This window comes from Marmota monax, unplaced genomic scaffold, assembly GCF_021218885.2.
Source record: "Marmota monax isolate L192 unplaced genomic scaffold, Marmota_monax_Labrador192_F-V1.1 WCK01_AAM20220418_F8-fsc00028, whole genome shotgun sequence".
Lineage (NCBI taxonomy): Eukaryota > Metazoa > Chordata > Mammalia > Rodentia > Sciuridae > Marmota > Marmota monax.
Genome location: NW_026694779.1, coordinates 4,503,161 through 4,516,681, shown reverse-complemented (window position 1 = coordinate 4,516,681; position 13,521 = coordinate 4,503,161). Strand labels below are relative to the sequence as shown.

The following is a 13,521-nucleotide window of genomic DNA, read 5'->3' as shown; positions in this document are numbered from 1 at the left end:
CACAGAGAAGTTGGGCCTGGTGATACATGCCTGTCATCCCAGCAGCTCGTGAGGCTGAGGCAGGAGCATGGCGAGTTCAAAGCCAGCCCCAGCCATTTAGGGAGGCCCTAAGAAACTGATTGAGACCATGTCTCTAAATAAAATACAAAATAGAGTTGGGGATGTGGCTCAGTGGTTAAGCACCCCTGGATTCAATTCCTAGTACCAAAGCAAAATCAATCAAACAAATAAACAACAATAAAAAAAAAATTCACAGAGAGAAAAGTAAAATGGTGGTTGCCAAGGGCCTGGGGGAAGGGTAAGGAATGGGGAATTTTTGTTTAATGAGTCCAGAGTTTTTGTTTTGCAAGACAAAAAGCCTTCTAGAAATGGACAGTGTGAATGCCCTAAACTCTACCTTTAAAACTGGATGGGAGCCAGTCATGGTGGCATAGTCCTGTAATCCCAGCAACTTGGGACCCTGAGGCAGGAAGATGACAAGTTCAAGACCAGCCCTAGCAATTTAATCAGGCCCTCAACAACTTAGTGAAACTCTATCTCAAAATAAAAAATAAAAAGGGCTGGGGATGTGGCCCAGTGGTTAAGAGCCACATCAATCCTCAGTAAACCCTCCCCCTCCAAAAAAACAAAAAAACCGCGAAGATGGCAAAAGTTATGTTGTGTATATTTTACCACAGATAAAAATGATTTTAAAAGCAGATTTCCAATGATTGAAACATTATAAAGAAAAAGAAGAAGAAAGAAAGGAGATCTGTTTTGCAAAGAAGAACAAATGAGCAAACGATTAGCCACGATATTTAAAGGACTTCTTGGAGAGGCTAAGAAACCTGACCACGGCACCCCTTCATTTGAACCCTGCAGAGGCTCATGATTACTGAACCCCTGAGCTTGACACTACCTAGGCCCCTACTTGGGCCCCTACCTAGGGACAGGAAAAGGGGATTCTCATCTGTCCACATGCCAGGGAAAAGTCTTCCTACGTTGTCCAGACCAGGGTGAGGAAAAGGGAGATGGCAATAAAGATAAATGCAGAAAGATGGAAGGAGGGAGGTAGGCTTGCTTGAGGCCAGAGAGAGAAGTGTAGGTGCTTTGGGGTGGGAGACACCGGGAAAACATTTTCAGGAGCAAATGCCCACCATATGGCAAGACCAAAATTCCAAGAGCAAAATGAAGAGAAATGGGGAACTAAGACAAGGGCTCTACACTGGGTAGGTCTCTGCAACTGCAGGAGAAAACGAGGCAAACATCACAATATTTTGTTTTAATTATGAATGCTCATGATTTGTGATTTTAAAAAATTATTTGGGATTATGATTTGCAGCTGCTTTACAGCTATCTGGGATGCAAAACCCATGCACTGGAAAGAGCTCCACTTTGCCAAGATAGGGCCATGGAGGAGGCAGCTGGATTTTCTATGGTCTGTCCCTGCTTTTCCAAGAGTGATCTGTGACTTTGTGACACTGGCATTTGCATTTGCCCTCACTGGTATGCAGACCATTCCTCCCAGCTTTGCTCTGGCTGTTCCTGTCCTTGGCGCCCCCAGGCACCCCTTCAGTATTTTCTCTCCCTTCCTGTTGTTGCTTTTGCTAGATGGTTTTTAAGAATTCTTTTTTTAAAAACAATTTTATCAGCACATTCTAATTTATACATAGTAGTTCATGTGTGCTCATAATTTGTTCCAACACATTCTTTATAAAATGTCCACTTGGGGTCCGGTCCCACCAGACTTTGAGCACCGTGAGGTAGGAGGTGTTTGATCTACCCTCATTCTGCAGACCCGAGCTTAGCGCAAAATACCTAGCCCACCAGGTAGTGTTGGGGGCGAAGTCATTTAATTTTAGGGCTTTAATTTCCTTTCCCTAAAAAGAAGTCTTAGGGAATACTGGCAGGAACAGCCCTTAGAGAGGGCTCCACAGCTGACCTGGAGAGCCCTGCTAAGCTCTATATGACTTCACTCAAGCTGTTTATTTCTTACAGGCTTCGCAGGTCAGATGTGCTATCCTGCTGTTAGGAGTTACTGGACCCACCATCCCCTCCAGCAATGTGGCAGCGTGCAGGAAACACTGAACAGGCCCCATGAGGCCATGGCTGACCCAGCAGGTGAGGCCAGGATTCCTGGTGGCTGTGGCTCCATCACTAGGATGTGTGCAAAACACTGAGGCCCCATGTCAGTCATCAGGGATGCTGGCCTCTGGGCCCCTTGTGGGAAGTCCAGCATCCTTTCCCACCACAAGCAGCCTCAAATCCAGTCTCATATCTTCAGCTCAGGATTTTGTTGGTCCTTTTGGAAACAGAGCTGGCCTGTGATCCAAAAGGGAGAGCCCCATCTGTTCAGCACTGGGCCACTGAAGGTGATGGTGGGGTGGCCTCAGGTCAGTCACTTGTGACTTCAAAACCTCTCCTCCTCCAGGGGACCAATTCCCAGAGGTCAGGAGGTACAACCTAGGTCTTATAGGCCAGAGAAGCCCTCTCCTAAAATTACCAGGGGCTCTAATGAAAGCCTCTCTTACTTGAAGAAGCTCTTGTTCTCCATTTTTGGGGAGGGGTGTTCAGTCTGCAACAAAGGAAGTTATATTATAGGACATATGGTGTATAAAATAAGGGAGGAGATCTTTCCTCCTGTGCTCTGTGCTAGGACATGGTGCTCTTAGAAATCAAAACCACTTCCCACCTGGGATTGCTGAAGAAGCAGGAGCTGGTTAAGCAAAAGTTGTTGAAGTCACCAGTGACAAGTTAAGCAGAAGAAAAGACTTTGAAGGGCTCTTGTTTTAAATAAGGAACACCCTTGTTCCAAGTAGCCTTGACACCTAAGATCAAGAGCAAGAGTAGAAGAGATGTCACTCCAATTTAAGAAAGAAATATTCTCAGAGATAAGAGGGGGACAAGCTCAGCAATGGAATGTGGCAGCCACTGGAGGAAGGCACCTGCCCTGGTCAGGGATGCTGCAGAGAGGCAGGGAGGCTAAAAGGCCTTCAGGGCAATCTCCACCTGGATGCCACAGCCCAGGATGTCTTCATCCATATCCACTTTGAAGGAAGGAAGTTTTCCTGTCTCTCTGAGGCCACCTATATTAGGGACCCCCAAATTAAGGGATCAAATACTGAGTGACAAGAAGGGAAAGCCCTAAGATGAACTGGGATACACTGCTCACCTTAAAAGTCACATACGTAAGTATTAGAGTAGGGTCCCCTTCCTGGAAAAAAGTGCCTAGTTTCATAATTCACCCACTTATTTCTAAAATCTTTTCTGGGTGAACCCAGATACCCCAACTTCTGACCTTAGCCCCATGGTGTTTGAAGCCAACATACAGGGCAACCCTATGACAGACCCTGGGCTTGGAGGACAATGAGGGAACCAAATCCTTCATTAGTTCTCACTGAGCCTACCAAAAGGTGTGAGGCCCAGACAAAAACCTCACAGGTGATAATAATTGCTGTTAATAGCAGTTTAATTTTTGAAGCTCTGGGGACATCATCTGGTCACTTCTGACAGTCAGTGTTTACTCCATGCCTACTCTGGCCCTGGTGATGTATTAGACACTTTATAACCAATGAATCCTCCACCAGCCCTGCAGAATGACACCATCTCTGTTTCTGTTAAGGAAAATAAAGCTCAGAGAGGTTAAATGACTTGATCCTAGTTACCCAACCATTAGGGAGGAAGAGCTTGAATTGGAATCTACATCTGATGTAGTCCATGGATACTAAGAGAAACTCCAATTATACCTTGAAAAATCTGCTAATGAAAAATGGTTTGAAGATAAAAGATTTCATCAGAATATTTGTAAAATAAACATCCACAAACTGATCAAAATAAGACTATGGACACATCATTTCAGTAGATCAGAGATTACGTTAGGTCTTCCTCAAATACTTGGAAAAATATCTCTATACTGTCTCCTAGTTCAATATGAAAAAGGAATCCAACAAAATTTAAACTGAGTTATCTCCAAGATTAGCATAGCTTAACTTTACATTCTATTTCAATCTTTTTTTTGGGGGGGGGGGGCGGAGCAGGGATTGAACCCAGGGGCACTTGACCACTGTGCCACATCCCCAGCCCTATTTTTTTTGTATTTTATTTAGAGACAGAGTCTCACTGAGATGCTCAGCTCCTCGCTTTGGCTGAGAGGCTGGCTTTCAACTCCTGATCCTCCTGCCTCAGCCTCCTGAGCTGTTGAGATTACAGGCATGCACTACCGCACCTGGCTCTACTTCAATCTTAAAACATACCAACATTAAAGACAATGGAGTGTCAGACCTGCAAAGGACCTTCAAGGTCATCAGGTCCAGTGACAATGACAATGTATTTGTGTCACAGGCCCCTGTAGGATTCAGATGAAAGACACAGACCCCTCAACACTCTGCAAATACTACATTTACATGACATCTTGTCCCCACCCTTGGGGTCCTCAAATTAAGGACTCCTGATCCTTTCTGTAGTTGGGGGGACTGAGACTCTGATAAGTAAAATGACTTGCCCAAGATAACAGAACCCCTTTAAATCAGAACCAGGACTTGAACCTGGCCTCCCAGTCCCCCAGTGTCCGTGCTTTATGTTCTGTCTCATTACCCATTCCAAAACAGTATGAAAAATTTCCTGTTTTAAACATAGCACATTTCTTCCTAAAATACCATTTCCTTCCTTATGTTTTAAATTAGTCTTTAAATTCCATTGTACTTCTGTCCTAGGGATGACAGAATGGGGTCACCGGGGCTGTGTTTCCCCAGCACTCATGAACAAGCAGACTTTTGCTACAGGCAGGTCCTACATAAAGACTTTACTACAAAAATTAACCGTGTCTACGAAATTAACCTCATCTAAGAATGTGATCGAAGTAAGAACCCCGATATTCAGGCTTATGTTTGGCTGGGGTTGGGGGGAGGTGAGAGCCAGAGAAAGGAAAAAGAAAGAGCACGAGGCTGCACATCATCCCAATGGGTAGGGAGAAAGGTCCTTGTTAAAAGTTCTTGTTCATTTTTGCCGGTCCTTCTTCATTGTCTAGAAGCACACAATAGAAGAAGAGGTTGCAGGCTGCAAATGAGCTTTATCATGACAGCAGGAAGGAGGAAAAGAAGGAAGTTATTGGCAATGCAGACCCAGACCCGAGACATGTTCAGGGCTGACACAGGGTCTTGTTCAGTGCTGGCTACAGAGGACATGCACCCACACCATCCCTGACCCTCTACTTACTGTCCTCTTCACTCAGGTCCCTGTCCATGGTCTAGACCTCCAGTCAAGACAGTGTCTGCGTTCCTGAAGGCCAGCTGCAGGAATCTAAGGGGCCACCCTTGGGCCCCTCCCAGAACGTCAGGCCCATTGTTACCTGATTTGCATACAACAGAGGCAAAGCCACCGTGTCCATCAGAGAGGCTGCCTGGCACCCACTCCACAGGTGCTTGGGGTTCCTCCCCACAAGAGCCTCTGGCTTGCCACTTGCTTTTGGATGCTTCTAGAGTTCCCTGGGCCATTGCTGCAGTTCTGTGTGAGGGACACTCAGATTCTGCTCATTTTTCTGATCTGGGATTCAAAGCCTTGACTACCTGCTTCTCCAGTTGACCACCAAGCACACTGTACATCTGGGGGAGGCAGGTTTCCAAGTATGGGCAGGGCCATATAGAAAAATTTAATAGCCACAGGCAGATCCCCTGCCCAAGGGGGTAAGAACATTTGGGAACCCAGACTGAGGTCTTGGGCACCAACCTCTTTTCTCATTAGAGGCTGGGGTTATGAAGTGAGGCTCCAAAACCACATAGCACATCATAACAAGAGCTGGCTGCCAACCCAGGATGCACGATCCACCATCGTATCTGTGGATTACTACTGGCTCCATACCCACCTGGGCCCTAGGAAAAATCTGTGGGTTGTAGAGGGGCAGAGTGGCTGGGGTTGGAACCCAGGACCTCATGCACGCCAAGAGACACTGAGCTACAGCCCCAAGCCCCATATGCAAAGTTTTAAAGGTCTTTTCCTAAGCCGTTTGCATTAGGGGAGAAATTCCTTCAACTGCAACCCTTGGAAGATCATCACTCTCCTCCAGATGAGTCTAAACAGACTCTCCAACCCAGATGTGCTACTGGAGATGTACCATGATGCTCCTTAAGGAAAACTGGGGTCACATAGGGAAGACTTTTTATTGCTGCTTCTATCTCATCACTAGTTATTGGTCTGTTTATGTTTTCTATGTCTTCTTGATTAAATTTTGGCAGTTTGTAGGAGTCTAGAAATGTATCCATTTCTTCTAGGTTTTCCAATCTATTAGTGTATGCGTTTTCAACATAATCCATAAAGATCTGCTAGATTTCTGTGATGTCGGTGGTGATTCTTCCTTTTTAAATCTCTCATTTTATTAATTTGGATGTTCTTTTTCTTTTGGCTAGTTTGACTAAGGGCTTATCAATATTGTTTATCATCTCAAAGAAACAACTCTTTGATCCTTTGTATTGTTTTTTTTAAAAAAATTCTGTTTCATTGATTTCAGTTCCAAGCTTGATTACTTCCTTCCTTCTACTGGTTTTAAAATTGGTTTGTTCTTCTTTTTCAAGGGTCTTGAAATGCATGATTGGGTTGTTTATTTGGGAATCTTTCTGATTTTATTACGTAGGTACTCATAGCTATAAACTTTCTTCTTAGAACTACCTTCATGGTGACTCAGAGGTTCTGGTGTGTTGTATCACTATTCTCATTTGAATCCAAGAATTTTTCAATTTCTCCTTTGATTTCTTCTATCACCCACTGACCATTCAAAAGAGTATTTTGTAATCTCCATTGCAAAATACTTTATATGTCCTTATAAAGTTTTTATGTCTTTATATGTCCTTATAAAGTTTCTACAGAGTTTTGTTCTGTTGATTTCTAATTGCATTATGATCTAATAAGATGCAAGGAATTATATCAATTTTTTTGTATTTGCTAAGAGTTGCTTTGTGGCCTAAATATGATCTATTTTGGAGAAGGTTCCATGAGCTGCTAAAAAGAAAGTGTATTCAGCTGTTATTGGATGAAACAGATGTCTGCTAGGTCCATTTGATTCATAATATTTTTCAGGTCTGAACAGTATTTACCAAGTTTTTGACTGGGTGACCTATTCAATGGTGAGAGAGGTATGTCAAAATCACCCAGTATTATTGTACTGGGGTCTCTTTGATGCTTCAATTTGAGTGGTCCCTTTTTTTGTTGTTTTTTTGTTTGTTTGTTTGTTTGTTTTTGGTACCAGGGATTGAACTCAGGGGTACTTGACCACTGAGCACATCCCCAGTACTATTTTGTATTTTATTTAGAGACAGTGTCTCACTGAGTTGCTTAAGGCCTCCCTAAGTTTCTGAGGCTGGCTTTGAACTTGCAATCCTCCTGCCTCAGCCTCCCAAGCTGCTGGTATTATAGGCATAAGCTACCACACCCAGCTGAGTGGTGTCACTTTTGTATAATTAATTGCACCCACCTTGTCATATCTTCTTGTTGTATTGTTTCCTTTACCAGTATGAAGTAGCCTTGTCTTTTTTGATCAATTTTAGTTTGAAGTCTGCTTTGTCAGATATGAGAATAGCTACTTCTAGTTCTTTGGGGTCTCCATTCACATAGTATATCAATTTCTATCTTTTCACTTTCAGCCTATGGCCATCTTTGCCTATAAAGTGCGTCTCTTACAAACAACATTTAGTTGTGTCTTGTTTTTTTAATCTGTTCTGCCAGTCTATTTCTTTTCATTAGAGAGTTGAGACCCTTTAAATCTAATGTTATATAGAGAGATGTGATTAATTCCATTTTGATTTATTTATTATATTTCATTTGGTCCTTTTTATAATTTATTTAATTACTCTTCAAATGAGATTTTGTTCATTTGTGAGCTCTGGGGTTTGCTTTTTATTTTTACTGTGTGGAAGGGCATTTCTTTAAGTAAGTTCTGTGGTGCCAATTTAGTAGTCATGAATTCTTTTAGTTTCTACATATCATGAAAGGTTTTTATTTTTCCTTCAATTTTTAATGATAGATATGGGCAATCTAGGTTGACAGTTATTTTCTTTCAGGACTTGGAACACATCATTCCAAGCCCTCCTAGTTTTTAGAGTTTACGCCAAAAAATCAGAAGTGATTCTGATGGGCTTGCTTCTAAATGTGACCTGACATTTTCTCTTGAGGATATTAAAATTCTATCCTTGTTCTCTAGCTTAGGCACTTTAATTAAAATGTGTCATGAAGAGGATCTTTTTAAGCTTATCTCTTTGGGATTCTGAATGCATCCTGTATCTAGATGTCCATCTCATGCTGAAGGTTTAGAAAATTTTCTGCTTTTATTTCCCAGAAAAGGTTATCCATTCCATTAACCTGCATCTTACACCCTTCCTCAATTATGTTATTAAATTTTGTTGTCCCAGAATTATTGTATATTCTGATCATGGCTACTTATTTTCTCTTGTTTAATGTTGTTTGACTGTTCAAGGTTGACGACTTTGCCTTTCAGCTCTGAGATTATGTCTTCAGCACAGTTTACTCTATTAGAGAGATTTTCAACTGAACAGAATTAACACAAAGACTGTGGATAAATAAATTTTAACTTATTTATCTTTTATTTCCAAGATTTTCTGTTTGGTTCTTTTTCAATATCTCTACCTCCTCACTGAATTTCTGATTCATATTGTATACTGACTTCCTTAATCCTTTCATTGTTTTTCTGTGCTCTTTTGGAATTCATTGATTATTTTGTGGACAATTCTTTTGAATTATTTGTTTGATATTTCATCCACTTCAATATCTTGGGGTCAGGTGCCAATAAATCATGAACTTTAGGAAGTGTCATGTCATCTTGTTTTTTTTCATATTTCTTTGTTGGTTTGTATGCATCTGTTGGGAAGGATTTCTCTTCCACTCTTATGTGTGGGCCTTATTAGGGCACAGTGTTCACTTGTCAAAGTGTCCTAGAATGATCCAGATTGAGACCCCCCCTTTGTAGGTATGGTATCCACAGTCTTTGTGTTAATTCTGTTTTTTGCTGTAGTCATGGATGTCTCCATCCATAGGTGGAACCTGGGGGCCCACCCTCTAGCTGTTTCTACTTGGGTACTGTGGGGTTTTGTCTTTTCTATTCTTTGTATTGAAGTATAGCTAAAGATAGAGTGTCATTAATTTGTTTGTGGGGCAAGGTGCACTGACTTCCGATTGACTTTAGTTCAGCAGTGGTGTCCCTAACCTGTGAATTTGTAGTGTCCCTGTAGGTTTCCAGAATCTCACAGAATAAGAAGAAACAAGCAATAGTAACAACCAATGCAAACAACATATAACATTCAGCTAAATGCCTGGTTCCTACAATGACATCTTCCACAAAAAACAAACATGGTGGGGTCAGCAATTGCCAATGGTAAAAACATAAGTAACCATAAATTAGATCTGGCATTAAAGCAAATAACAGTTGACAACTATGTCATCCGCAGCAGTAATGATTTCAACAGCATGAATGGTGGGGGCAGGAAATATATAAACCAATTAGTTTGCTAAGTTTCTAAGGCTGAACTTGAACATTCGGTCCTTCTGCCTCAGCCTCCTGAGTTGCTGAGATTACAGGTGTGTGCCACCATGCCAAGCCCCTAAACCAATTAGTTCTAAAAGATGGTAAAAATAGCTGGTCTCAGTGGTGCTGGCCTATAATCCCAGTGGCTCAGGAGGCTGAGGCAGGAGGATACCAGTTCAAAGCCAGCCTCAGCAACTTAGGGAGGTACTAAGCAACTTAGGGAGACCCTGCTTCAAAATAAAAAGTAATAGGGCTGGGTTGTGCCTCAGTGGTGAAGCACCCCTGGGTTCAACCCCATCCACCAAAAAAAAAAAAAAAAAAAAAAAAGATTGTAAAAATATAGTTACTTAAGAAAAAAATGTGATAGTGAAAGAATTTACAATTTCAAAAAGTGAGCAGAGAGAGCAAAGAAGAGATGTAGGATATGATTGATGGTTATAAAGAAGGAAGCAAAAATAGGAGAAACAAAGCAAAGGGAGGGAGAAAGAGAGAACAATAGAATTTGGCTATCAGCAGAAGAAAAGGGGAAAAGATAAATGAGAAACAGTCAAATAAAACAAAATCAAAATGTACAAACGAAAAACTCAAAGCTTCAAAAGACAAGGTAAGAAGAAATAACTACATTTCTAGAAAATGCTAAAAGTAATAAAAAAAAATATATGTACGTGTGTGTATTTATGTGTCCATTAACCAATCAGACAGCAGGAACACACATATATACACACATAAAAAAAGGAAAAAGATTCATAATGAAAAATGAGAGAATCATGTCCACTGAGGTGATCAAAATAGTCTACAAGAATAGATGGTTGGGCCGGGGCTGTAGCTCAGTGGCAGAGTGCTTGCCTGGCATGTGTGAAGCACTGGGTTCAATCCTCATCACCACATAAAAATAAACAAATAAAATAAAGGCATTCTGTCCATCTACAACAAAAAATAAATAAAAAGAAAAATAAAAAGAATAGATGGTCACTATCTATGCTCGAATGTCTTTTTTTTTCTTTTTTTGATGTACCAGGGATTGATCCTAAAGGCCTCCCAAGCACCGAGCCACATCCCCAGACCTTTTCTTTTTTTTTTTCTTTTATTTTTATTTTGAGACAGGGTCTCAACAGGTTGCTTCCAGCCTCGCTAAGTTGCCGAGGCTGACTTCGACCCTGCAATCCTCTTGCTTTAGCCTCCCCAACTGCTGGGATTACAGACATGCACCACCACGCTTTGCTTTTCTGACTTGAGTTTTCCTGGGTACAATCTCCTCTGAGCCTGTTTCACTTCCATTCCATTAGATACACCATAGACCATGCTTGCTGGTAACAGCGCGGCAGTGTTTGCTGGGCTGTCCGGGGCTCCGCAGCAGCAGCTGCAGGTAGCGGCTTCAAGGTGACTTCACCTCAGCTCTCTGCAGCCAGTTGGGAAACACAGGGCACCTTTCCTGCACTGGTGTATAGTGCAGCCTCTAGCTCAGCTGAGTTCAGGCCTTTTTTTTCTGATCTCAGGTTTTTCTGTTCCAAATCTGTGTTTCTGTGTTCTCTCACCTTCTGTACTAAATCCATGCCATGGCCATAACCTCCTGGGTTCCAATGTACTCTTTCGTCTTGGTTTAAATTTATACCCAAACTTCTGAGTCTCTAAGACACTTCTGTCCAATATGGAGTTTCAGTGAAATCCCTCCTTCATCCCTCTCACTGAGGAGCAGTACTCCTTGTAAGGATGGCCTTAGGCCTGTGCCTAAGCAACTCCATTTTAAAACTCCAGTTTGAAACCTGCAGTCTCACCAGGCACACCTAACGGAGCCCTCCAGTATGGCCCTCAGGCACAAATAAGTCAATTCTCCCCACCCTGATAAACTCAGAGTGAAGTCTCTGGCATGTTGTCCTGACCCCAATAAGGGGGAAGGGCAAGAAAATCAGGGTAGGGACCACCAGACCAGATGTTTTAACCCCAGGGTAAATGACATAACCGAGAGATCCGGTGGCAGCTGATAGGGATTGTAAGGGGGGGTCAAAAGCCCCCAAAATTTGGTATAAATAATGGAGCAAATGAACAAACATTCAGCCAGCTGACATTGAGGCCCTCATGCTGAGAGCCTGATGGGGACCTGGACTGACATCCCAACTCTTCTCCTCATTTCCTAATTCTCTGCATTTTCCTCACCGCTCTTAAGCCCTACAGCCACATCTTGACCCTGGTGAGAGCTGCAACTTCTCCCTATGACCCTCTCCTCCACCAGCTGTCAGCTCCACCCCAGGAGAAGCCTGCCTTGGTTCTTGACCTGATCACCATGGTCTGAATGAGTGTGCATCTGCTAGACTTAAAGTCTAAGGTTTGAGTCTTTTGATCTGACACTTAGCATGCAGAGGGAATGTATGTCATGAGCCTGTCATGATTAAGTGTGTTTGCAATGCTTAGAATTAATCTAGAATTGTTTGCTGTGAATTGATTATGTCTATGGCACTGCCTAGCACTAAGGATTGACATTTTCTTGATTAAAAACCTATAGAGTGAAATTGTATTGAGTGATTTGAGTGAATAAAACATCCTTCACATTATTTAGACCACATAGTAGTAGGTTAATAAATAGCTGTTAAAATGCATGGGAGCACTGGAGAGGAGGGAAGATGGCGGCGAGGGGAGTGCATTACCCCCGTGTGCTGCTTCACTGTGTGGGAGTATGACAAGTCAGGACGTCTAAAGGATATCTTGTTAGGAATTTCCAGCAATAGTGGGGTGCGCCGGAACCTGGAGGAAGGATTTCCATCGCATGAGGATCGGCTACGGGGACTCAAACGCGAGAGGTTTGTCGCACGGAGGGTAACACTGCTTATTCAGCAAATCGCCCCGCGGCTAGAGTCTGCAGCGCGCTGGGATAGAGACGCAGGGTTACAGCGCTGCAGTTTCTGCCAGACGCGCAAGCACCGCACTCAGGGCTGAATTCTGGGTTCGAGACGGGGAAGGAAGCGGTCCATCTCGGTTCTCCACACCGGTCAGACCACAGAGGAGGCCAGCAGCCACCATGTTGGTAAACTGACGTCACCACACCTGTTTTTGACTGACCGCAGCTCATTCAGCCATAGAACAGGTAATTTCAGGCTGCAATTCGCCTGCGGCTTGCAGACAGATTGCTAGGGTTCAGCGCCTGGGGGCTTCTTAAAATCTGATCTTATCGGAGTGAACACGGAGCCCGGGGCGGCCAAGTCCCGGCTCCCGGAACCGTCCCGGAACCGCCCTGGCTCCGGGCTGCGGAGCCTGCGGAGGCTGCTTCTTGGACCCTGCTAATATCAGAGCAAACACGAAACACCAAGAAGCCGAATTCCAGCTCCCGGAACTGAGCCCGCGGGGACTGCTTCTTGGAGCTTACACTTATAGGAGCTTACACCGAGCACAGAGCGGCCGAGTTCCGGCTCCCGGAACCGTCCCGGAACCGCCCTGGCTCAGGGCTGCGGAGCCCGCGGAGGCTGCTTCTTGGACCCTGCTACTATCAGAGCATACACCAAACACTAAGCGGCCGAATTCCGGCTCCCGGAACTGAGCCCGCGGGGGCTGCTTCTTGGAGCCTACACTTATAGGAGCTTACACCGAGCACGGAGCGGCCGAGTTCCGGCTCCCGGAACTTCCCTGGACCGGGGCTAGGAGCCCGCGGAAACTGTGTCTCGGTCCGGGTCCTGCTGAGGGCAGGTCAGGACTCACCCATTGCTTGGGTTGCCTGGCAAGGGGAACGAAATGCTGCCATTCGCATAGGATACCAACATGGCAGAGATCTGATGTCAGCAGAAAGCGGTGGAGGAGAGATCTTCATCAATACCAGCGGTGACATAAGCAGTTGGTCTTCTGGTAAGGGGGGTGAGGCTCAGTCACCCGAGTCTCCTCAATTTGTCCTCGAGCCGGAGGGAAGGAGCCGGGCCGCCGCCAGCCCCCGGAGCAGGCCCAGCGGCTCGCCAGCGTGGTGACCGCGTGACCCCAATTGGAGAGGGGGCGGAGCGGAGCCGCCACCCACACCCACCAGGTGGGCAGACCCA

General features: G+C 44.1%; 1 protein-coding gene across 3 annotated transcripts in view; it reads right to left on the bottom strand.

Moving 5' to 3' along the window:
• Positions 1 to 5,262, bottom strand: part of Ssuh2 (ssu-2 homolog) — a 57,660-nt gene extending 52,398 nt beyond the window's left edge. For all 3 annotated transcript variants that reach the window (XM_046425735.2, XM_046425733.2, XM_046425734.2), the window contains exon 1: positions 5,194 to 5,262. In XM_046425735.2, the coding sequence (XP_046281691.1) occupies positions 5,194 to 5,221 (28 nt within the window). In that variant the 5' untranslated portion in view covers positions 5,222 to 5,262. The remainder of the gene's footprint in view (positions 1 to 5,193) is intronic.
• Positions 5,263 to 13,521: the final 8,259 nt, after the last annotated feature.